Source organism: Toxorhynchites rutilus, chromosome 3 (assembly GCF_029784135.1).
Source record: "Toxorhynchites rutilus septentrionalis strain SRP chromosome 3, ASM2978413v1, whole genome shotgun sequence".
NCBI classification, from domain to species: Eukaryota; Metazoa; Arthropoda; class Insecta; order Diptera; family Culicidae; genus Toxorhynchites; species Toxorhynchites rutilus.
The window spans coordinates 48,002,573-48,028,665 of record NC_073746.1 but is presented as its reverse complement, the minus strand read 5'-3'; the positions used below and the strand labels follow the sequence as shown (position 1 = coordinate 48,028,665).

Here is a 26,093-nt window from a genome sequence, read left to right as displayed (position 1 = left end):
AAAGGAGTGAGAGTTTTTCCATCTGGTTCTATAGTTATGAAACACTGGAATTTTAGTTTTTTGAATGTTTCGCTCCTGGACAGAACAATAAAGTTCAAATGGCCAGTCTTATAAATGAAGGTAGTTATTACTTCCTACACTATATACTTCAATCCAACCGATTGCTTACATATCTCTGGAAACTTTGAAAAAATGAGTGGTTCTATAGTTATGAAACGCAGTGTATATTGTTCGTCGAATGCGGACACAAGCACATTACAGTTGTTCATCTCGTATACAAATTACATCTATAAAGCCCATTTGAAAATCTTGTAAATTGGCAACACTGATTGACCCCCTTTACTCATTTTCGGTCCTGACCAGGTAACACCACCGACAGCGACGATAATAGCCGAAGCCCATCAGCAACGGAACGATAGAAGAGCTGAGAAACAAAACGTCAAAGAACGTTAAGTCGATAAGTTGTGTGCACACACAAACGGTTGAGCAGAGGAAGTCGGCAACGGACACGGACCCGTTACGGCAGCAATAAGAAAGAAGGGAGGAAGCAACAGCAGCAACAACAACAATACGACAGATGTGATGACGGCGCTGGCAGCCAAGGAGAAAAACACCTATCAATGAGAGGTGCACTTTTGTCACCAAGCGGCGCGCGCGTCAACGGTTGGTCCTGGTGCGAGGAGTGAGCATTAGGAGAGAGAAAAATACTACCGCCACATTGGTCGGCAATGCTGCTGCATTGACGTACGGTCGGTTCCTGTGCTTGAGCGTGCAATAATAACAGTCACACCTAAGTAGTAAACAAAAACAATGCGCGTCCCTGTGGTGGAATGAGAAAAACAGCCTAATCAGTTCGAACAAACGCGAATGATGGTGTGGTAGTGTAATTTGACGAAGCCGAAGAAAAAGTAGAAAGCGTTTTTGCCGTTTGCTTGGCTGGAAATCACCCGTAATCAATAATATTTGTGTGATGTGAGCCCTGGTGTAGCGTAGTGCGGCTCTCGATCCCTTTTTCTCTAAGTGCTTGGTGTTGGATTAGGTGTAGCATTAAGTTCCGCATATATTCAGCTTACAGAAGATAGATTCCCGATTGGTAGTGCTTTAATAGTGGTATTGAAAATAAAGGTGAAAATAAAATCAAAGTAAGGTGTTTCGATGAGAGAAAGAATGGATGGAGGAAGAAAAAATATATAGTGAATACTCAAGATTTACAGCAATCGATTAGCATGATACGTACGTGACTAATGTCTTGAATGTGCGCTCTTTTTTCGTGTTTCTATCGGCTCTTTTTATGCATATATTAGTACTGAGTGGCCCACATGCGCAAGGGTGTGTGTGTGTGAAGCGATGACGGTAGAACTAGCTCAGGCACACCGAGAGAAATAAATCGTCACACATTACCACTGGAAACAACAACCCCAGGAAAGGAGTAACAGTGAATGAAACAACTGTAAGTAGAAATAAGTTATAACATAAACGGTTATTTACTTTCCATTTTGGCTGACTGCACATACCTAGTGAGATAGAGAGAATGAGAGTGAGAGCATCGGATAGTAGATGCATAGATGGTGACGAAACATTGATTTGTTGTTGGTTCAGCATTGTTAGGTACTTGTACACAAGCCAATTCAGCGCTGTGTGTATTACCGGATGAGGAAAAACATCGAAAAACAGCCTCTTTTGGAACTGCATTTATTGTGCGCTATGTGGTATGTTTGCGTTCCAGAGATTAGAGTGGATGTGCGCCTATTATTGGTTTGTTTACCGACAACCAATCTGTGTGACGCTGTTTGGCAAATAGCGAAATTATTAAAATAAACAAATACTGCTCCGTAGATCCTAGCTGCTAATAGCGCAAATCGTTTGATTTCGCTGACTACAAATAAAATCATTAGGCTGGAAAAAAACAAAAGAACGCCGATCTTGAAAATGTACATAATCTTATTACTCATTTTCTCGGTTTTCTTATCATTCATTTTGTTGTTTTTTCAAAAACGTTTATCAATCAGACTCAATTACAATTACTTATCTAACGTTTGGTTGGTTTGGTTGGTTTGGTTTGTTGGCCGACGAACCGTTCACCGGTCTAGGGCCCAACGAATTAGAGAGCAGCCGTTCTCCAGTCACCTCGTGCATCCTCCTCCACCACGCACATCCACCGAGTGCGAGGCCTACCACCTGGTTCTCTGCTGAAGATAGTGTTGGCGGCTCTCTCGTCAGTATCGTCAGTGTATTACCTTTACGCCACACCTGCCACGCCTGCACCACGCTCCATCTTCCAATTTACCGCCAAGTATCGGTCGCAGAACTTTACGCTCAAAAACTCCGAGCTGGCCGGCGAGTAGCTTCCTTCAGCGTCCATGCTTCATGTCCGTACAGGGCAACCGGGGAGATCAGCGTCCTATACAGCGCTAGTTTTGTGTGTGTTTGCAAACTACGGGACCTTAGCTGGTTACGTAGTCCTTAGAAGGCCCTGTTCGCAGCTGCAACTCGTCGTTTCACTTCACGGCTCATATCATTGTCACAAGTCACAAGCGTACCAAGATAAACGAATTCATCAACCACTTCAAATCGTTCCTCATCAATCTCCACTTCAGTACCAACACCACCGGAACCTTCCAGCTACCATGTACTTTGTTTAGGCAGAGTTGGTGATAAGTCCCAACCTCGCCCCTTCCCTCTTAAAAGGCCTCCTCCATGGCCCTACGGTCGATACCGATGATATCAATGTCGTCCGCAAAACCAAGGAGCATGTGCGATTTCGTGATGACCCTACCGTTTCCTTGCACGTTTGCTCTCCGTACTGCTCCTTCAAGGGCTATGTTGAACAGTGAGTTGGAGAGCTCATCGCCCTGTTTCAGTCCATCTAACATAGCGAACGCAGCTGATGTCTCGTCAGCTCTCCGCACGCATGACTTCGATCCTTCCAGTATCAAACGACTCAGCTTAATTAGTTTCGTCGGAAAACCGTGTTCCAGCATAATCTGCCACAACTCGTTTCTTTTCACTGAGTCGTATGCCGCCTTAAAATCCACAAACGGATGGTGAGTCTGCAAGTTATACTCCTGGAACTTGTCGAGGATCGAGGAGGGTGAACATTTGATCCGTCGTGGAACGCCCCTGTCGAAAACCAGCCTGGTATTCGCCGACGAAGGATTCCATTAGCGGTCTCAATTTGAAGAACAGGATACGGGAGGGCACTTTGTATGTGGAGTTGAGCAACGTTATGCCTCGATAGTTGCTACAATCGAGTCGATGGGACTTCTTGTAGATTGGGCATTGAGGCCTTCCAACCAGTCGTTCGGAAATTGTTCACCAGCTCAGATCCTCACTATGATCTGGTGTATCGCATCGTACAGCCGCTCGCTTCCCGCTTTTAGTAGTTCGGCCGGAATACCATTCTTCCCAGCGGCCTTGCCGTTTTTCAGCTCACTAATCGCCTTATAAACCTCCTCCTGTGTTGGTGGCTTCACAGCTTGTTCGTCATTCATAATCCTCATCTAGCAGTTTCTAGCAAAGTTGTCTTCTGCGCTGGCGAGCACCTGCTCCTCGTACTCGCGTTTTTTTTCCGACGGTGGACTCTATTTTCGGCAGCTCTTGGCTCCCTGTATCTCGCTCTGTTCTGACGCGTAGTCGCAGTGAGCATGCGGCTCCTGGCACGGTTCTTCTCGTCTGTCGCTCTCTGGTACTCGGGATCAAACCAGCCGTTACGCAGCCTTCCCCGCGTCGTACGTGCCACCTCTCTCGCAGTCGTTTCAATGGCACCGTGAATACTATTCCACAGCCCATTTATATCCTGTCATCAGCTTTCAACCACTGTATGTTGAACCGCATTATCCTCTCTGTGCGATATTTCAGCACGTTCGACAACCGTGCGCGGATCGAGATAATGGTCAAAGCCAATGTTTGGTCCGCGAAAAGACCTAACATCAGTAACATCCGAGAAGTGCCGACCGTCAATCAGTACGTGATCGATCTGGGAGCAGGCTTCTTCATTTGGGTATCAAGTATGTTTCCGAATATTCAAACATGGGAAAGAGGAGCTACATATTGCCATTCCTCTGGCCGCGACAGAGTTTATCAGCATCAAGCCGTTTGCATTGGTTGACGAGTGCATGCTGTGCCTTCCAAGGACGGGACGGAAGAATTCCTCCCTCCCAACCTGTGCGTTTGCATCCCCGATGACGACTTTTACGTCTTGTTTTGGGCCCTCGTCATAGGTTCGTTCTAGATTTTCGTAGAAATCATCTTTGATGTCATCGGATTTGTCGTTTGTGAGTGCGTAGGTGTTAATTAAACTATAGTTGAAGTATTTGCCCTTGATCCTCAACACGCATATACGGTCATCTACGGGCCACCACCGGATGATTCTTGCTTTCTGTTTTTCCAGCATCACGAAACCGACGCCCCGCTCCGCTGCTTTGCTGCCGCTGTAGTAGATCTGGTACTTGAAAGAAGTGTGTGCAATAGGGTCTACTGCACGGAATTCCCTTTCTACGGAATTTGGCAACCAAAGCTCCAAGTACCTAACTCCCAATCGTTCACCTTCTTCGTGTTCCGTGTTCGTTGCCTAGGTCCGATGAATTCGTTCCGTATTTCTAAATTCGTTGTTCGTGGTTAGGATGGGTTTCGGTATGCTACCTTACCAGGGTCGCGATACCTACATTCTGTTGATGGGGCTGCCATCTTAGGTGTAGCTGGCGTTATACAGCATTTCATTCCCAGCCGCTCCTCCTGGAGTCAGACGTTCCAATTTTTTTTTGGGCTGAGACGCTTATGGCGGCGTCAACTCGCCTTTTAGGAGTCGTTAGGGGAGATTGTGCGTTTTTCTGACAGCAAATTATTCAAATAATTATTTAAAGTTGGTGAGAGTCCACAGTTTATCTGATAATTTATAAATAGTAACAGTATCAAAAGCCCCTTTGATATCAATCTAAATCGAAGCCATTTGTTCTTCACGAGCAAATGCTATTTGAATTTCAGGCGGAAGCAACGCTAGACAATTATTCGTTCCTTTACCTCTTCTGAACCCAAACTGCGTATCTGAAAGTAAATTGTTCGTTCAACCCATTTATCTAAACGAAAAAGAATAATTTTCTGCAGCCATTTACGAATGCAGAATACCATTGTGATTAGCCTATATGAATTGTAGTCGCAGGCTGGCTTGTTAGGGTTTCGTATGGCTATAACTCTAACTTGTTTTCAGTCGCTAAACAATGTTTAGCTCTAGAAATTTGTTGAACAAGTTCAGCATACGTCTTCCGACAGAATCGGGCAGATTTTTTAGTATTACTTTATCTTATCCACTCCAGGAGCGGAGTTGTGACACGAAAGAAGGGCCAATGAGAATTCTAGCATTGAAAATTTTTCATCTTTCATCGCTTTGAAGCGGAATGTCATGTACGATATTTTGTACTGGAACGGAATCTGGGCAAACCTTCCTCGCAAAACTGTAGATCCAACGATCAGAGTACTTCTCACTTTCGTTATGGTGGTTCCGACCCCGCATTTTCCTAGCCGTTTCCCAAAAAGTGCTCATAGCGATCCGTCTCGATAGGCCATTGACGTACTCTCGCCAGTATCCACGTTTCTCGTTTTTGCTCTAATCAAATTCTTAAGTTTGCGTTCAGGGCAATGTAAGTTCGGAAACAGCCCATTGTCCCGTATTTTCTGAATTCCTCGAACGCAGTCTATTTTTCATGATTTACTATGGAGCACTCTTTATCCCACCACGGTGATGGAAGACGGCGTCGAAATTGAGTGGTAAGAACACGTTTTGTTTGGGCTTGTAGAGCGCTCTCATAAATCAAGCCAGAAATGAAATTATATTCTTCGAGAGGACGTAATTCATGAACCGAGTCAATAGATTCAGAGATTATTTCATAAAATTTCATCCAGTCGATACTTTTCGTTAAGTCGTACGAAATATCAACTGTCTCACGTGGATATGAGTCATTGGCAATAAATAAATGTATAGGACGATGATCACTATCATGGGGGAAGGTAAACCTATCCACACGCAATCCAATAATAAAGAAGAGGAGCTAATTGATAGGTCTAGAACACTATCTCGATCGGAGGGTTTTGTATTCTAGTAGCCTCCCCAGTGTTTGAGTCGTCGTTTTGACATTATCGCAAAAGTCATAAATCAATGAGGCACGGGGATCATCATATAGTGATCCCCAACCCATTCCATGCGAATTGAAATCACCCAAAATTCAACGAGGACCTGGCGAGGCATCGACAATATCTCTGATCTGATGACGGTAAACTGTAGTTCTAGGAGGAATATAAATTGAAGCAATACAGAAGTCTCTGCCATTGATTTTTGTCTGGCAAGCAATTCCTCAATTCCTGTCATCGGAGGGAAATGGACTCTATGAAAGGAGTGCCTCTATTTTCGAAGCCCCAATAATAGACTTCCATACGTGTCATTACAATCTAGACGAATTATGTTGAAATCGTGGAAGCTCCATTCGTTCTCTGGAGAAAGCCACGTCTAACAATAGGGCGAATGCATCACACTTGAAACTATAAATTAAAAATTTTAATGTGTTTAATTTAGGCAACAGGCTTCTGGAATTCCACTGTATAACAGTGATTGAATCTTTGGCCTATTGTGCTGAATTATCCATCGAGCAGGAAAAGCTAATTTTCCTTTCAAGAAGGTCTTCACTGCCCGAAGTAGGCATACAATGATGGACTTAAGAAGCTCCCTAACGTTTAGAGCATTCAAAATGCAATCTACAAGAACTGAAAACGCCAACATCCAAGTTTGAGGTTGTTGTTCAAATTACGAAAATTGGTTCAATTCAGGACTTTGGATAGTGGGGGGTACTGAGGACCTCTTGTTAAAAGAGAAAGCGCGTAGACCAGGAGGTACTGGCATCTGTTCAAATGCCACGCTTTCCTTCGAAATTGGCATGCTAGTTTGGGAGTCACTAATGTGTTTAAGAACTCAGATAGGATGGATTTTCGCCAAATGTAATCGCAAAACTGGAGAATGGATCGTTTGATTTGAGCTGTTGGATTTTTTCCTGTAAATTTTGAAGAAAAATGGAAAAATTCGAAAAACTGAATTGCCATGTTTCCTACAGTAATTACCAATTTGAAACTGCTGTAGAGCTTGCTAATCCGATAGAGTTAATTACTTCACAACACTGTAGATGTCGAAACCGCACACACGTCATCACGAATTATTGATTGATTGATTTTTATTATTTATTATAGAATATTTAGAGTGCAAAACTTCATTCGACTTCATTGGCATTAGAGTCATATTTCCAATAGAGCAATATCAATCAATGAATAGTTCTGGGATAGCACCTACGAAAGTTCACTTAGTGAGAAAACGTGAATTCTCGAATGTATTCATATCGAAAACTCAATTTTTGACGGGACAAAGTTCGCCGGATCAGCTAGTATGAAATATATATCTGGAATGTGAATCGGTAATCCGAATCTTATAAAATTTGAATCTGGAATCTAATTCTGGCGTTGAAATAAAAAAAAATGCAATCTGAAATAGGGATTTGGGATTTTTTTCTGGAGTCAGAGTATAGAATCTGAATTTAGAAATAGTCACAAGAAGTTCCGAAAAGTTTCTGAACCTTCTCTGAACACAGAGGCGATGGCGACCAAGTGAGCTATCTGTTCAATCAACAATGGTGTGTATGTTTTCTATCGTTTCTATCGGCTTCCTTCAGCAGAAAATTTGGACCTCAAATATCATTTTTACGCAAGGCAGCGCATTAGTAGTAGTAATCGCTTCATACATAGCTGACTTCATTTGCCCTGTCGCACTTGAAGATGCAGAAAAGTGTTTGAATGACGGAAGGTTCAGATGAAAGATTTGAACACGGTAGTCATTACTGCGTATTTCGTAGTGTTGTGTTGTGTTGCGTTCGGGTTGTGTGGTGTAGTCAAGTGTAACCATCAGATTACGTTCTTCACGGTGGAGAGGTCTCACCCAATTAGAAAAGAAAATAAGGATATTCGGGATACTATGGAAATTACAAATAAACTACCTTCGATAATTCTTCATTCTCATCTACAAATGTGCAATAATGGAAAAAAAAATATTTTTTTTCCTGAGATTGTCCATTTTTGAGTTTGAACAGGCGGACGAGACGCCAATTCAAATTGAACATCACCGTGTTGCGCTTGTACGTGTTGTGTAGTGCTGTGAAGATTGCAAAGTCAAATTACCATACACAATTCTTCGACTGAAAGAATCAAACACCACCTGAATGTTTTATCAAACACCACAAAGTTGCAAAGTTGCAGAATATATACAATGTGTCTTCATCTTCGTCCAATTGTGAGTCCTATAACAATGATACTATAATACCCTTCCAATTTGTCGCATTTCGAAATTCGAGAGGAAACCATTTCTTCTCCTTCGATGCGGTACACGCTCCAAATCCCAGCATAATGAACGTTTTTCCAATGGTCAATATTAATACAGCTCTTGACCAGCATTCTGTCATCCGACGAGCGCTCGGAGCTCCACCACCGGAGCTGCTGATTTCATTTCCAAAGATAAACAGCGCAAGAAAGAAGCTCGAACTCGAGGCGATTCCACCGCGCGTCGCCCGTGTATGTGTGTGGCGTGGTGAACCTTCCTTTTCACAATGGTACCTATAATTGCAGAAATGGATGTGTACCGCGGCCGCTGTGCAACTCTCTGGAGTGGAACGCGGCTACATACAACCGCTGCAATAACAAAGCGCAATGCTGCTTCCACGGACTTCCATGCCACCGGCTATCGCCCCATATATATTTCCATTCCTCTGTGACCGCGGATCTGCCCTTGAAATGCCTCCACCACCATGGGTGGGCTATCCACGGCCCGGCTCGATGATAATGATGGTGATAACGCATCGATGGTGATAACGATAAGGGCAGTGAAAATAAGATACAAGTAACGATACCTGATGGACACAGATTGGCATAACTGTGTGGCATCTCGCAAAGCGTGAGTAGACATCACAGCAGATAACGCTGAAAAAAGTCATCTCCTGGCGGCAAAATAAACGAAAACGAAAATCTACATTACCTTTCACGGTTCGTGGGAGATTTTTCCGAATCGGAATCAAATGTGTAGTAAGGACACAAGGGGCCGTTGTTCGCGCGGAATCTATGGGCAAAAAAGACCTTTTCTGGCAGAGGAAGCGGGTTCCTGGAAACAATTGAATGAATGAAGTGCAATGAAACGTGAATTGATTCTCTGGTAAAATGTGAGTAGGCGAAGTAAGCTTCCCTCTTTTCTAGAGCTGTGAAGGGTTGCCACTGAATTGAAATCAATAATGGCATTCTGTTGTGCCAACAATCGGCGGAACCACCTTGCAACTCCAACTCCAGCGTTCAGCAGTGGAAAGGAGAGAGATCTGCTCGTAAGATGAGAAATTCTTGGGAGTTTAATGAAAATGCGGAGTGGGTGGGGGCCGCGCGCAGGTGGTGAAATTAAAAACGAAGAGATTTCAATTTGGCATAATGAACTGCGACTCGCTGTGGTTGGTGATGTAACTCGCTGTGGCGGTTTTGGGATGGAAGAGAGCTGGAAGATATGCTGGACGAAAAAAAAACAAGCTATCCGGGCAGAAGAAAAAGGATAATGGGGAACAGTTCTGGTATGTTTTAGGGGCATTTCCTTGCGAACAATCAATCAGGTTACTACTGGGAAATATAACCAGGGTTGCTCTTTCGTGTGGGTCAGAAGCCACAAATTTGATAAGAAAATACTTATTCAATATACCAAAATAATATAACTTATTCAATATCCAAAATGGTGGCTCTAGAAAAACCATTTGTTGTATGAACTGAACTGAACTTCAAATGGGTTGTTAGAGTTATTATTATAATTAAGGAATCCGGAACGATTTATTATTAATTCTTTCTATTCTCAATAGTATACTGTTATAAAAAATCAGATAGATACTCCAACATTAACACGATAAACTTGACATTCTCTGGTTTTCTTGTATCGATGTTTATAAATGTACATAAAAATCTTTATTAACCCTTTGCGGTCGTATTAAATTTGGTCATTGGTGTCGTATTGGTCGGAGTTATTTCACTGCTTTGATACATGCAGGATTATGAAAACTAAACATTTTTTTATTTTTTTTTGTGAACTATATACATATATGTATTTACTTAGCAATGTATTTGAAAGTGATGTTTTTGTATAAAAATTACATTTTTTTTACACGACATAAAATTTACTCAGATGATATAAGACACTTATGCAAACATTCATTCTGCTCTTTTAAAAACAACTACTTCGGCATAGTTTAAACCAGTAGTTATTCAAATAATGATTTCAGCGTATCCAAAATGATCAGAACTTTTCACTTTAGATGAACAAATATTTTGTAGCTTGAGACACTTATGAGATTATTCAAATAACATCAGACATTTATGCAAACAATATTTCTGATACTTATGAACAATCTATTCCATCACACCAAAGTGTTACAATGGCTAAATTCTGCAGTTATGATTTTTGTCCCACATTCTTATGCACTCAAAGCATTGTGCGTTGTCTTATGTGGGTGACTACTTTGTTTGATACTGAGTACCGTTATCTACTACTCATAGAAGCGCCGTATTGATTAGTGGACAGGTTCGACATCAAGTTTCGTTAAGGAAAAGCATAAACTGATACTTGGTTGAGTAAATTATAAGATTAGCATGATTTCTTGATCTGGTGGCTGAGAGCAGACCAACGATCACAAAGAAATAATCAAACGGTCTCTAGAACAATAACAGGTGACAACTAAAATTTTGGATTTTTTTCGAGGCTCCTATGCTCAACACCAATCGAAATGAGAGTGCGTATGTGTTAGCTTCCTCTCTTATTTTTATGTTAGTAATTTTTTATTTTGTTTATTCTTGCTCTGTTTTTCTCAAAATTCCCAAAAGCATTCCGCGAGCGCGTTGTACAGTTCTACGATAGCACAGGAATGTTGGCAAAAAGTATTCTCATATTCTCTGTTCGGACTCGACATCAACAATTGCCCATGCTACAAACATACAAACATACAAGCAGACCAAGCTGAATAAAACCGTTTAAAACTAACCCAATCAGAGAAAAAATCCCTTGACGATATTTTTCAATGTTTACAAACAATCCGGTAATAGTATCACGGCAACTCGTACACGCGGTAGGCCAAATAATAGATTAAAAGCACAAAAAAACATTTTTTCAATTTGCTTTTCCACTAGAAGACCCAATTCCTGAATTATCTCAGCTACACACGAAATCCAAACAAATAATTGAAGTTGAAAATTTAATTTATTTTCAATGATGAAACCTTGCCTAATTTTAAATTAATATGCATGTGAATGACAATATCGTTATTCTAGTATTCTCCAAGAGTTCTCGTTATATGGTTCCATTTAGTTCAGCTGCACTTCGTTCGTTCCCAAACAATTCGTTCGAAATCAGTTCGGTAAACTATAAAAAAAAAGACCGTTCGTTCGTTCTTTTTGGCGAACTAGTCCTATCGTACTGTTCGCGAACGGTTTGCCATCTCTACCATGGAGGCCAATGCTTGAATTCAATGCAAACATGTTTTTGACGTAGGACTATTTCTTCCTTTAAGGGTGCCAAATCAGAAAACATGTCACGTTTTTATGAAATCAAATTAACGTTGGTAACTAATTTTGCTGCGAACGGATTTGGACGATTTGCATACCAATCGAATCGGAAATTCTCTAGGATTTGTTTGATATGCTACACATTACAATCCCTGGCACAGTAAGTACGCTGTCGCTAGCGTATAAATATTGCATGTCCTTTGAGGAAAACTTTCACTTCCCGTTTGGTGCTAATCGAAGCAACATCGTTACCAGCGAGCGTCGAGTGGGAATGAATTGTCTTTCTCATTTTGCTCGTTGTGGATCTGGCATTGCAGTCAACACATCGAGCAGAGCCATATAGGAACAAAATAGAGCTGGGCTATCATCGCCGACTCACAAGGAAAATTATTCTTCTGCCTTCCGGCTATGTGTGTGATTTAGTTTCGCGTTTCAATCGCAAAACTGTCTCCAGCAAGGATCTACGCAATACGGCCCATTTTCGATGCAACAATCTTCTAGTTTTGCTAACGGTTTTGACAGGGAATTCGAGAAACGGCCCGGCACTTGATACTTGCAAATTTTGCAATTTTTGTTATTTTCATGACAGGAAAAGTGAAGTGGTTAAGGAATGTGGAATAACGGTGCATGTGGCCGGGTGTGTGTATGTCAAATGCGAAAAAGATCGCTGAGAGCGCAATGAATACTCAGTGCAATGCAATTCTATTGAATGAAATCTAAAAAAATGCCTACTTCAAACACAACACGAATTTCGGACGTTTTATCGAGCTCCGCAAAATTAAACAAAGAGTATTTTACTATCCATTATATCATTATTTGTTCATCTATCTTTTAACAATAAATTGAGCGGAGAAAAATTATTCATAACTAGAATAGTTACAAGCTGATGAAGTGAAGGGGTTAAAAAAAGTTGTGCCATGGCGTACACGATTCCAGCCCTTCTGGTTATCTGAAACTAAAAAATCGATCAGATTCTGAATCAATAAAGACGCCGCTATCGCATGAACCTCGGACAAGTCAAAAACATCTTTTTTGACAAAATGGTGGCCGTTTGAAGAGAAACATGCTGTTTTTAATGTGTTTTTTCACGTTTCACGATATAAAAAAAAATTATAGGAGGTTGTGTCCAAGATACGACCGCATTGTTGACGTAGAACTATGCTGCTATTCTATACAAGTCGCTTGTTTATACCTTCGGATATTATTTTATAATGCTGTGAAATTTTCGAAACAACTGCTTAGTAGAATAATCTTGGAAATGATTTTTCATTTTAGAATCAGTTGACGATAATTGATTGATGATTCATTCTTGCCCTCGCAAAACAATACACTAGCTGATCGTATGTCGCAATTTATTTCATGTGAATGCATTGAAAATTTACCTAGAACGCTATTCCGGTGGCCTTTTTCGCAATTGACATAGACTCGGCTACAGTCGATTATATACATGTTACACCAGCACCATTATTCCACATCTCAAAACTATATCAATATATCTTTGGCACCGAATGGAAACAACAACAATGACAACACTTGCAAGTATCAACTATCATGCTACATGTTATTTAGTATTGCCTCAAAGCAATCGCACATCTAGGCATCGTTCGTACAACGTAAACCAAGCGCCAAACAAGCGTTCGCCATAGCATGCATACAGAACCATACATTGGTGGCTTGAAGCTACAAGGAATACAAATACTTCTCATCATTTTGCGCTATTCTCAAAAGAAACGATTTTGTTAATATTACTGGCCTCAAAAAAAGTTGCATTACTTTCTCATGCTCGAGAGAAGCGCAGCTGTCACCCTTAGTGGAGGAATTTTTGCTACTGGTAAGCGAAACCTAATCACATACAAAACTCCAGAACGACATTTAATTTGTTGGTGACTAAACAAGTGAAATAAACTCTTTTTGTTAATATCGAAAACAGTAGCAATGCTTCATTATGATCAATATTAGCGCAAATACAGTTTTGAGACTGGCACGCGAACCTAAATAACTTACAACATTCCAGTAAGACATTCGAGATGCTTGGTATTCCCCAAATATTTTTTTGGAGCATAACCTTAATGCCTGCATAACGTCAGTTTAATGCATTGATGCATTCTTAAAGGCACCAAAGAAGCCGTTTACATTTTCGACCGACGCGCCGAAATCACCTATTTTGCTGTTGTTCGATGCGGTGTCACACTCGCGGAGGCTCGGTTCAGTGCGAGCGCTTTTCACTACACCAACATCGCGCGCGTCATTAGATGACGCTTGCCTCGAAATTTCATTGCCTGCGTTCGTTTTTTGCAGGGCTAGAGCCTGCCTCCCTCTTCTTGCTCATCACACACTACGCGAAACGTCCAATTTATGACGCGGGAAGAAAAACACACTATACGAATAACGCGAAAAACGAACAGAAAAACCAAACGACGATATCCAAGTTGGATTACCACTGGTGGGGTCCAATCTTAGATCGAAGCGCAGCGAAAGCAAAGTGAACTGGATTGCTCAACAGTCCGATGTCGAATGAAAGTTTGCCTCAGCGAGATCCGCTGTTTATACTCAAGGCAAATATTCCCCTTCATTCTTCTACTTTTCCTTTGTTCACGGCGACTTCAAATCCTACGATTTCCCCTTCGTTGGTTGTCGATAAGTTGCTCGTTATTGACAGCTCTGTTAGGGAAAGCACACAAATGGACAGAACAAATGTATGGAAAAATGGAAACGCTTAAAGTTTTCATGATTTTTAACCATTTACAAACCAGGGGATTCTAATGTATAACATATTGAACAAATCTTAGGGAATTTCTGATTCGTTTAGTATGTAAATCGCTAAAATCCGTTCGCGGCAAAAATAGTTATTAACGTTAACTTTATTTCATAAAAACGTGACCTGTTTTCTGATTTGGCACCTTTAATGAAAGACGTAGTTCTACGTCAAAAATCAAAATTTGAAAAATATCTTTTTTCAGAGGTTCTTGCGATAGAGAGACGCATACAGATTGTATTCATATAAATTGGGCATGAATCGGTTAAGTAGAACTTGGGATATCGTGTACGCCAGTTTGAAAAAAACTAGTTTTGAGAAAAACGCCTTTGTATTTCATTGCTATGGCCGTACCAGGTTAGATACCACAGCAATAAAATGGCTTCAACTCGACTAATAATGGGATTTTCGATAAGTCCTTTCTACGGCATATTCTAGAATGCCTAATCTACAGATATATGAAGGATTTTTTTTTTCAAATTTCTAGACTAGAATACTGCTTTAATCCAAATTTCCCATTTAATGTTATATAACATAACAAAATCAAAGAAATTTCCTCCTACTTGCACTGTGATCACACGTATTCTAGAGCATGCCACTCAGAATGCTTTCAAGGCGTGTCATTTGGCATAGAAATCTCAACTAAGTACTACTAATAAAAATGACGCAAGTAATATAACGTTGAGACGACGAATTTCCTCTAGGAACGTAAGTGCCATTTAAGAAGAAAGAAGAATAAGAACATAACACATATCGTAATACCGAATTTGCGTAATATGCGTTTGAAATCCCTTAATTTTTCGTTACAATTTTGTAGAGTGACCGCTTTATATAGAAATCAAAGACGTAGTCCTACGTCAAAAAATGAGTAATTGATCACAAATACAGTGCAATATCTGATGTCTTCGAATAAACATTACTATGTTAAACTAATTCACTATTTTCTCTCTTCCAACTCTACTTTCAGCCATCGAACAAAATTGCGCTTTTCAAAAACCGGGCAGGTAATTCGGTGTCAAAATGCTGCCGGATGTTGACTGTGAGTTCCGCAGGACGGTCAAACAACCAGCCTCCGTCAACCGTTTACGGTGGTCCACGTGAATGTCCAACTGCAACTTTGCAGTTGTGGTAGAGTGGTAGTGGTAGAAGAGCAGTAGCAGTGGTATATGTGTGTGCGTGTTAGTGTTATCATTTTCTAAAGTTCCTTGAAATCATTCGTTCCACAAAACTAGAGCAGTCTCGCCGAAAGAGAGAGAGAGGAAGAGCACACGGGATGCACGGAATTACGGTTTTTATGTGAATGAGAAGAAAGAAGGGTAAACAAAATTTGCCGAGAAGAAATCAAATAACTATCGTCGATGCGAGGTAGTGTCCTTCTTCAGCACTAGTAGCAGCAGCAGCAGCATCAGCGCCTACCCGCGGTGGAATGGAAGTATAGATGGAGAATAGTTAATCCTCTGGCAGGAAAGGAAGAAAAAAAAATATCCAAGTAAGCTGCTAAACAAACAATCAAACTCTTCCAGTGGGAACACACAGCATTGCCAGAGATAGAAAGTATGATAATCAAGGACGGAAGGACTCGCTTTCCGTTGTTATACGTAGTGCAGGATGAGCAATGAGAAGTAGTAAGGGCCTGTACTCGTTCGGTTCGGTAGCAGGTACGTCAGCAACGGTGTTAGGAGGAGGAGGAGCCGGAGGTGGCTCAACGGGAACAGGAACATTTTCAACAGCAGGATTAAAAGTGCCGTCAGGATCGTCGATTGGATCGGCTTCGTCGTTGTTGTCCTTGCCCTCCGCGTCGCTACTGTCGACGGGAGGTGGAGGCGGTGATTTGGATATGAAAAAATCGCAGAAACCAAGGTAGGTAGTGAGATGGTGTTTTTTTGCTGTTTTTACTCGTTCTCGTATTGATTTGTCCTCTTGGCGTATTCCATTTATCAAGAAATATCTGACTGCCATTCCATCAGAGCTGGCAACACGTTGTATGTGAATCATAACTCATGAGGGACATTGATATTTAGAAGTATGATTTATCGAACGATTAATTATCGCATAAGAGATTTTCCAGTCGATGTCATACTTCTTTTCCACATCATCCTTCTTGTTTCGTCCGGATGTCGTCATCCTTTCATTAGCAAAAAAAAATTGTTTTACGGTGGGTAATTGAGTACCCGCTTATACTTACTTTATCCTGAACACTGGCATAGATGCTACATCTGTTTGCATTTCGCTTTCGCCTCGGTCTTCTCTTGTCTGTTGTGTATCATTACGGGATGTTGAATGCAGCTCTTGTTTCCTCTCGTTGCACCAAATCACGATGGGAGATAAAGAAGAAAAAGAAGTTAACGAAAATGAAAGTGAACATCATTGGTAGCACCTAGTGCCATTGGTGCGGTGCACCACATTCTGTAAGTGATCGCACAGTGGCGCTTTTCTTTTCACACCCCGTGCTCCTATGCACCCACTTGTGATGGGTTGGCTACTCGAGTTGCATATGCACTACAGAACGCGCAGTTACAGCATTGCTAGTGGGGGTATCCAGCTTTGCCAGTTAGTGGATGAATGATGCGAGACAGCTGTGTACTTGCGAGACAGTTGAAAAAATGCCTCGCTAGTCGGGTGACAAACTGACAAACATCACGCTGCTGCCTACCGTTTGTCAGTACTCGGAAGAGACAGGCAGACTGGGCGCGCTGCGAGAGAAAAAAAATCCCAGCCGGAAATTCTTGTATCACTGGAAATACCGTCGAGACCTTGTTGTTGTTGTATAGAATTATTAACAATATGCTGACATGACACAAATCGCACTGTAAAACAGATTACTAGGCAATTCCATGACAATTTGACAGGCCGCTGCTTCGATCTTCTCCGATTTTTTTTTGAAAACTTGTACATCTACCCAAAAATGCAATTGCAAAATCATATGACCAGTTTCAATTGCGACTGTCTGGGGATGAAACGTATGGCTCCCAGGCGAAATTACATGTGGATTTTGTGTTAACGCAGAATTACGTTTCACAGGAAAATATCGAGCATGTTGGACATGTTGAAGACACTATGATTGATTTCGAACTGAACCATTTATTGATCAGTTGATTGGAAATATTTCAACGCATTTTTCACAATAAATAAACCTATGACTGGCTGAAACAAACTACCTAACATGGTCATAAATTCTGCCAGTTGTTTGAAAATTCATAACTAGAGAACAAAATGAGATAAAAAAACTCAAACTTTTTATTGAAGGCATGAAAGTATCTAAAATTAACATTTTTGTTAAAATTTTTGGAAATAAACGGGGGACCTACAGATACGCTGTTCCTTCTTGATCAAAAGTAAATGAACCAGTGCATTGAAGTCTGGGCTGCCTAATGGCGTAGATGATTTTGGGATAGGTTTGATGCTGACCGATGTTTTTGATACGTGGTAGAAGTTTTTTTTTTACATTGTTACTATCGTTTCAATCTGGGCATCAATAAAGACGGGTAGATTATGTTGTGCACATAACCAGAGACGTAGAACTAAATAGTTCAATTTCCTTCATATTTCTGTGCTGATGTAATGTAAGCAAACTATATGCTTGCCCTGAGCGGCGCAAACCATTCTCAAGGCAGCGAAACTATGAAATTTTCAAATTTTCAGCCTCACCATATTAATGTTCTTTTGATCGCTCGCTGTCTAGAGCGACATTGAAACACTGAACAGATTGAATATCCAAGTAGTTTTTCAGTATCTCTCAATATAACTAAGTCTCCAATGCTCCCAAAAATATCATTCCCAAAGAAATAATCTATAAACTATATCATGCAGCACCTTCCGCAGAACGGCTACAGAGAATCCAATATCGATTGTGTTGTGGTGGCGGTAGCTTTAGCAACCTAACTAACAATACCCCCTCAGTGTGACGTTATTATGATAGTTTTGTTCAGCTCTATGCTTAATAATACCTAAAGTACTTATCGCCAAAACCTCTATTCAACTCTTGTTCACGCAAAATAATAGAAATTATGAAGCTACAGCCGGTATTGTTCGTTAAATGCAGTTTAAAGTCAATTGGAAAACGTTTGTCCAACTCCAACAGTGTGGTGGGATCGTTTATTCGACCATATTTTGATTTGCTCAACTCTACTTAGACTGCGCTTAGACTGTGAATACTTTGACCGCATTATTTTCATTCATAAAATTCTAAAATTTTATATAAAATTATAAAACATTTTCTTCTTCTTCTTCTTCAATGGCACTAACGTTCCTAGAGGAACTTCGCCGTCTCAACGTAGTATTACTTGCGTCATTTTTATTAGTACTTAGTTAAGATTTCTATGCCAAATAACACGCCTTGAATGCATTCTGAGTGGCAAGCTCTAGAATACGCGTGATCACAGTGCAAGTCGGAGGAAATTTCTTTGTATTTTAATGCCATTTACGGATTGAGGAATCGTAATATAATCGTAATCGGAAATACCAAACAAATCTTACAGAATTTTTGATTCGATTGGTATGCAAATCATCGAAATTTATTTGCACTTAAATGGATATAAACGTTGAAACTACAGTAGAACCCCGATTATCCGCGAAATAGTCGGACTAGGTCACCGCGGATAACTAAAATCGCTAAAATATGAGGTGTAAACACGAAATAAGGATATTTCAGCCTGAAAACTATGTTTTATCAATAAACGAATCATTTAACTATCCATCTGTAAGGTCGTGCGCACCAGTGGTAAAATAATATAAAAGCCATAACCAAAACAAAAGAGCAAGTCTTCAAGTCACACTGACAAATTTTGGGGAGCTCTATAGAACTCGTTTTCGTGGATAATCCGCACCGCGGATCATCCGCTCGCGGATAAACGGGGTTCCACTGTATTTCATAAACATGTGACTTGTTTTCTGTTTCGGTTTTCTTACTTTAAGACGTAGACCTTCTCCAAAAATCATTTGTATCAATCATCAAATTTTGCTTTAGCCTTGTATAGGCTACAGTTTCGGAAGATTTATTGGTCTTCAGCGATCCTTTTCCTTCGATTTTAACACTTAAGTACACTTAGTACACCATCGAATCTTGAAAAAAAAAATCAAAAAAGGATTTCTGGCTCAAAATTTTCTCTGGGTTGTCTACTTTACTGTAGTTTTTCTCAAAATTTTCTGTGGTTTTGCTCAAAATTTTTTCTGGGTTGTCTACTTTACTGTAGTTTTTGTTGACTGCGTAAGGAGCGTGGATCCAAAATTTAAAACGCGTTTTTCTCGAAACTAAGATTTTCAAACTGGTGGGAATTCTACCTCCGGAACGGTCCATCCGATTTTGATAAAAACAAATTTTCACAGATTCTCCACTAATTTTTCTGTCATCTAACGTAGATTTTTTCTGATATTTTGAAAAATACAATTTTGGTGAATGTTTTGTCTCGATTTTTAAGGCAAAAACGCAATTCTTTCGCAAAAAATGTCACCATTTTTTCAAAAATCAATATGTTGAAAAAATCCTACGTACGATGACAGGAAATATTATCAAGATTACGTAAAAAAATCATCGGTTGAAATCGATCCACTAGAAAAACCTGTAGAACTCCCACCAGTTTACAAGGTTTTGGCTACCGGTTACGGCTATTCAGGGGATAGTCCAATTGACACCATTTTTTGTTTGTTAGGGTTTTGTTTGTATATATAACCCTAATAAAACTATGATATCAGATTAATCATAGTAATTTATTTTTTCGTTTAAAAAAATCGCGAAAATTACATACTTTTCATGATGTTCTTAGTGTTCTACTCCCTTAATCCAGTCGATTGATAAATTAATTTTGATTAAAAAAGACATTCGACTGAATCATTAAACTAACTGTATACTTTATTCAAAGTATTCTCCATCGAAAGCCACAACATTTGCCCATCTTTCAAAGCAATACACGGAGTCCCACACTGGCAGAAGACTGGTTGTGTTGACGCGATTCAGTTACCAACTGATCGAAAATCGTTCGAAATCGTTCAAACCACTTTCCACACATACTTACCGAAACTAAGATAAAAATTCTCACTTTCAGCACTGCAAATAGTTTTCTGAGTGCGATATAAAATACAATCCTTAATCGTATTAGGCGTCAATCAGCGAGATTGATTACCTCCTACCACCTAACCCAGATGCAGGATAGTAGGATAGTAAAACTCCCAACTCCCATATGCGTGCTACACCGCTTCAGGAAGCAGAGCGACGCATCAATTTCGCATGCTAATTTATTCATTGCCTGACACAGTATTAATTCCGTAAAGGAGCTCCCCCTGCACGAGCAGCAGCGCCAGGAGCTAGGAGTTTTCGATCTCTGTGTAATGCTGTGATCCCCTTTATCTTGAGACAGCTCCGGTACTAGGTATATGTTTTCCAATGTCTCGTCGTTGGCGCCTGATATTGTGCTCTCTCTAGCATGCGCAGATGATCACTGAAGAAGTGATTCTTCATACCCCATAACCCCGTGCGACAATTGGTTTGAAGATAAGAACGGATGAATAGCAAATATGTAACAAACTTCCACCGTGTCGGATTCGAAGGTGACGTCCTGGTGCACTTGTGATTAGAAGAACTCCCTCTTCAACCGGTGCCTTGGGTAGGCTTGAGATGGGAAACAAAAACTATCTCAAAGTTTTCCTATAACCAAATGTCAATTATATTTCCATTCAGAATGGTGCGAAATACGGAATTCATCGTCAGTAAAACATCCGCTGAAATCTTCAAAATTCGGAATCTCGATGATTGGTTTGCGCTGCTATCATTAACTGTTCGAGCGGCTCAGTAGCACTAATCGAGGTTATCCCATAATTAAATTTCTCGTTCTTATTGCAACCGATCGGATTCCCAGATTCTATCCCCCTTTTTCAATTCGATATCCGAATCCATCGTCCGAAGGATCGCGTTAGGTCTAGCTATAGGACCGTGAAAAAAGGGCCGAAATTTCACGTTTGCGTATACGTAAAAATAACCCTCCTCGTCATGCTTTTTTTTCGTCAGGGAGATATTTTTCTTGGATTCAGTACAATGTATTGTTATAGCTGAAATCGCACCGCTGCTCTTGCTGCACAGAGTACCAACACAGAAGAGGGTTCTTTTTCCTTTCCCGCGTCTGCCACCGAAAGCAGCCAAACGAAGGAGCAAAAGAGGTTGTGAATATCCTGTGCGGAAAACAAGTCAACTGTGAGAGGGGGATTGAATTTTAAATATTGCTACGCGCTCCGCCACGCTTCCGCGCCACTTTTCATTGTAGATGGCCTCCCGATATTATTTGGCCTGGTGTAGTGGGATTTTTCTTTGTTCTAAACCTACAATCGATTGCGAGAGGGTTTTCGATTTTAGCGGGGGGTGGTATTGGGTACGACACATTCTTCCAGTTTTCGGCTTAATTTCATACTCGAGAGAATTTCTTGTAATTAGTTTTTTTTGTCTTTTTCCGAATTGGAAATCAGCGTTATCATTTTCATAGCGTGCAAAGGGGATGGGGAAATTTCGAGTTTTCTATATGTATGATCATCGCAATTAAACATTGTGCTGTACAATCGTTGATTTAGATTGGTTAAGCTAGGTTGAATGCTAGATTTTTATGAATGTTCATTAAATGTGCAAAATTCACAATCAAAGCCGAAACGGAAATTTTCAATCTAATCATAAATATTATCGCTGTAGTTAAACGTCTTTCATTAAATAGTTTATTTTAGGTTATTTTGAATGCATCAACTTATGATTAAAAATCAAAATGACTTGAAAATGTCTCTTTCACACTTTGCTTTCTGGTCGAGTGTATTTAATCATCTCACGTTTCTTGTTGGCCTATGTTATGTTTCCCTGCGTAAGCATCGATTGTTATCTGTAGTGGTTGCGAGTATGCGGTTTCCCATTTTTCACTTTGTGTGGATATGTTCACACTTTGAGTATGCATTAATTGGTAGTAATCTACATGGGGTTGAATAGTAGTGGGAGTGCCATTCGATAACATTTGTTACCAAAAATAATCAATCAAAATATTGTCGAGCAGCTGTGATATTTTATGTGGTTTCATTATCAATAAATAACGGTCACATTGATACATTCATGCCATGACGTGTGTTTTTTTGAGTCTTAGAAGAAAATTCTGTTTCACCAAGAAAAAGAATCATGTTTCTGTCAACAACTATTTTCAACGCGCGGGGCTAAAAGTGTTAAGGTAAATTGAATGGATAAGTTTTTTTTTTACAAATTACCATCCATAAATATGCTTTGTAACCTTTGCAAACAAGCATCACCAATTGGACAATAAAACACAACATATTTAATATTGAAAATCAGTAGGCGCCAGTCAGAACAATACACGAACGTATAATTCAATCATAAAAACATATTTTAAACGTTTTTTGCCTTTCGACTTCACCGCGAGTTCTCTTCTGCGCCTTATATTGATTGAAAACTGGTTCCTTGTTTAGATAACCTTATAAGGGAGAAAGAGAGAAAAGTCTGTTAGGACTCACTTATCTTACCTTATTTTATCTTACATTTCCTTACCATTCCTTACCTCTTTTCCACCCTCATATCATAACATCCTCACATCCTCACTCTTTCCTCATCTTATTTTACCTTTTCTTTTCTTACCTTATTTTGCTTTACTTTTCCTCACCGTGTCCTTCCTTACCTTACCTTAGCCGTAGTGGCTCGTGCTGTACCAAGAAGTCGAGTCCATTCAATTCGGTCCCAAGCTGTTTGTCGCAAGGATCCCAGACGTCTTATCCTGCTTCAGCCAGCGAGCAGCCAACATCAACGTCCGTGGTTTTCCCGACACGACGTCAGAGAGCAAAATCGCTTCAAAAAGTCGATAGTATGTGTTGTGAATGAAAGAAAGCACACCGCGGTGCAATTTTAATCTTTGTCTATGTTTCTGTTTTCTCCTATAATTTATAATATTGAGTATTTGCAAAAAAGTGACAGTCAAAACCAATGATTAAATTTTTACGTTCGCAAATTCTGTAAAAACAAGCATCGTTAATTTTTCAGTTTAAGTAGTTTTTTCAATTATTTTGTTTGTTGTTTTTATGGTAAGTGCTAGAATTTGTACGAATCTACAATAAATGGATGAAAAAACGATGTTTTATGCAGAAATCTTCATTACAATTAGTGAAATTAGTAAAATTAGTTTCTCAATGTGAATTTACTGAACTTTCATGTTATAAATAATTTAATAATCAAAACCTTGACATTCGTTTGGTTATAGACTTCATTTTAGCATCATTTACAGGTATCGATACCGATATAGCGGCCTTGGTCTCGAAAAAAAAATGGATTTGCTTTCGTAATTATTGATTGTATTTGCTTTTTATAGTTTTCATTATAAAAACCAAATACAATCAATAATTACGAAAGCAAAATCCATTTTTTTTTGCGAGTATAACATTTTTCCAAAGAAGACTAGCTTATTGACTTTAATTTGATATATCGATCATATGAATCGGTCCAGTAGTTCAAAAGGTATGATTTTTTTAAGAAATGCATCTTTGCTGTTCGGAATTTGAGACAAAAGTGTTCGGAATATGAGTTAGTGACAAAAATGGTGTTCGGAATTTGAGACAAAAGTGATTAAACATATTTTTAGTTTTTCACCATGAATATTTATTTGTAAATCAATTTTATTGTAGTCAAGTTAAAAAGAAGGCTCTATGAGGAGGCGATCTGGCGTAGTGGTAACATCCATACCTCTCACACTGAAGATCACGAGTTCAATTCTCACTCCCGACATTCTTCCAAAAATGGACGTAAAAAGTGACGAACCAGACAAAAGTGTTGAAAGTCACTATAATACAGATAAAAAAAAGAAGGCTCTATTGTATCCAAAATGACCACCAAAGCTTAAGTGTTCGGAATTTGAGACAAAACGGTATATCCATTTCGTGTGAACTATTAATGAAAAATTAGCAGATCTGGTTGTAAATTGCATGTGCATTCGAGATCGATAACATCTATGTTTTATATATAAGAATATGCACATTTCACCTGACTCACGACCGCATAGTTCACATTGGATTCCGTTAGACTGTTTCTTGCATGCTAATTACACAATTATCACAATTATGGAAACAATTATCAATTTTCGCTTCAAACCCAACGGAACACGATGCTATATGCCTCAATGCAAATTTCTATTGGACTAATAGCACCTAATCACTTTTTCGAATATTCCATCAATTTTCAAATTTTTCTCGCTGCATGAACTTTCCTTTGGTGAAGATGAACACATCAAACAGATATTTTAAATCGGACGATTCGTTCTCGATCGGGAACACACATTGGTTTTTCATTTATGAAATTTGAACTAAATCGTTTCATATTTCAGGCCATTTTAACACCACCGCTACCATATACAATTTTAATTTACAATGCATGATCGGTCGGATATGGAATTTCACGAAGCAGCTAACATTAATGTTAAAATTTTAATTTTGTTTGTTAGAATTAATAGTATCACTCACTCATCACTCATTCAAAAATATCACTCAAAATGTACCCGACTTGCATATATTTGTAAGGCCTAGGGTTACCACTTTTAATTCTGTAAAATTTTCAGAAAAAAATCTGTATATCCATATTTTCAACAAAAAATCTGTAGCAAAAAACTAACGTAAAAAATGAAAAGAGAGATTTATTTTCATTTTGAATTCATTTAAAAAGTTCCGTCAATTTCATCCTTCACGCTCCTCCTTAAGACGATATGTAGTTCTTCGCTTTCAAAATAGAGTTCATCATTGTAAGAGCTAACCGATTATAACTGAAGGTATCTTCATGACTCAACGAAAAACAGGAAGTGGTTTATATCTGTGGTATAACCGCAAGGTTGACGTAGGACTATCGTCGATTTAGTGATCATTTGTTTGAATTTGAATCTGAATCCATTCTGAATGAATGTTTTATGCATCCAATATTGGATACGAAAATATTCTACTGATGGGGAAGAATAATCTTCAGAAGTTTTCCTGCTAACTGCACTTGATTGAAAAAATCACAAAACCAAATGTATTTGGTGACAGTTAAAATAAACCAAAAAAAAATTCAGCAACGATGACATCTTTCCTGATTTTTCTCGATTCTTCTTGAGTCCACCAGTGGTTAATGCTAATTCGATAACCACTAAACGAAAAGCGTTGCGCGCGTGTATGTGTGTGTGTGGTGGCTGCTCCGATGCCTCAAGCGGAACCAATTTTCGATGCTGGTACTCTCTTGGTCGTCTTCTCTTCCCCTCCTGATGGATCGGCTCTTCTGCGCTCCCTCACAGTTCGGAACATACTGAATGCGTTTCACCACCAGAATATCGCTTAAGTATACTTTTTGTGCGTGCTTGAATCGAGAGAAGGTTTGGTTTACTATGGCAATAATCGATTGAAAATTATATGATTTTTGCGATGCAAAATATTCTCCGTTGCGCGCGCATCCAATATTGGATTCATATTCTACTGATAGGGAAGAATAATCTTCAAAAGCTTTCCTGCTAATTGCACTTGATTGAAAAATCACAAAACCAAATGTATTTGGTCGCAGTATTATATGGATAGAAAACCTTAAAATAAACTCTTTCGCTTGAATGTAACTTTCAATTCCATGGGGGACTGGCAGATTATTTTTCAGCAACGATGACATCTTTCCGGATTCTTCTCGATTCTTCTGGAAGTCCACCAGTGGTTAATGAAAACTCGATAACCACCAAACGGAAAGAGTTGCGCGTGTGTGTGTGTG

At 39.6% G+C, this 26,093-nt stretch overlaps 2 protein-coding genes across 11 annotated transcripts in view; one reads left to right on the top strand and one right to left on the bottom strand.

The window, feature by feature from the left end:
* LOC129773573 (AF4/FMR2 family member lilli) overlaps window positions 1-26,093 on the top strand; it is a 190,019-nt gene that overhangs the window by 11,761 nt on the left and 152,165 nt on the right. For 7 of the 10 annotated variants that reach the window (XR_008742686.1, XM_055777194.1, XM_055777191.1 and 4 more), the window contains exons 2-3: window positions 364-1,450; window positions 15,327-16,219. Coding sequence is in view for 9 of the 10 variants with exons in the window: in XM_055777194.1 (XP_055633169.1) it covers window positions 15,975-16,219 (245 nt within the window). In the remaining variant the exon portion in view is untranslated. The remainder of the gene's footprint in view (window positions 1-363; window positions 1,451-15,326; window positions 16,220-26,093) is intronic. The other 3 variants (XM_055777188.1, XM_055777189.1, XM_055777190.1) reach the window with 3 other exon arrangements.
* LOC129773088 (uncharacterized) lies at window positions 2,682-3,500 on the bottom strand. Its single transcript, XM_055776639.1, has 2 exons — window positions 3,358-3,500; window positions 2,682-3,135 (listed from the first exon to the last, which is right to left on the bottom strand). The coding sequence occupies exons 1-2, from the start codon at window positions 3,498-3,500 to the stop codon at window positions 2,682-2,684; spliced, it is 597 nt and encodes a 198-aa protein (XP_055632614.1).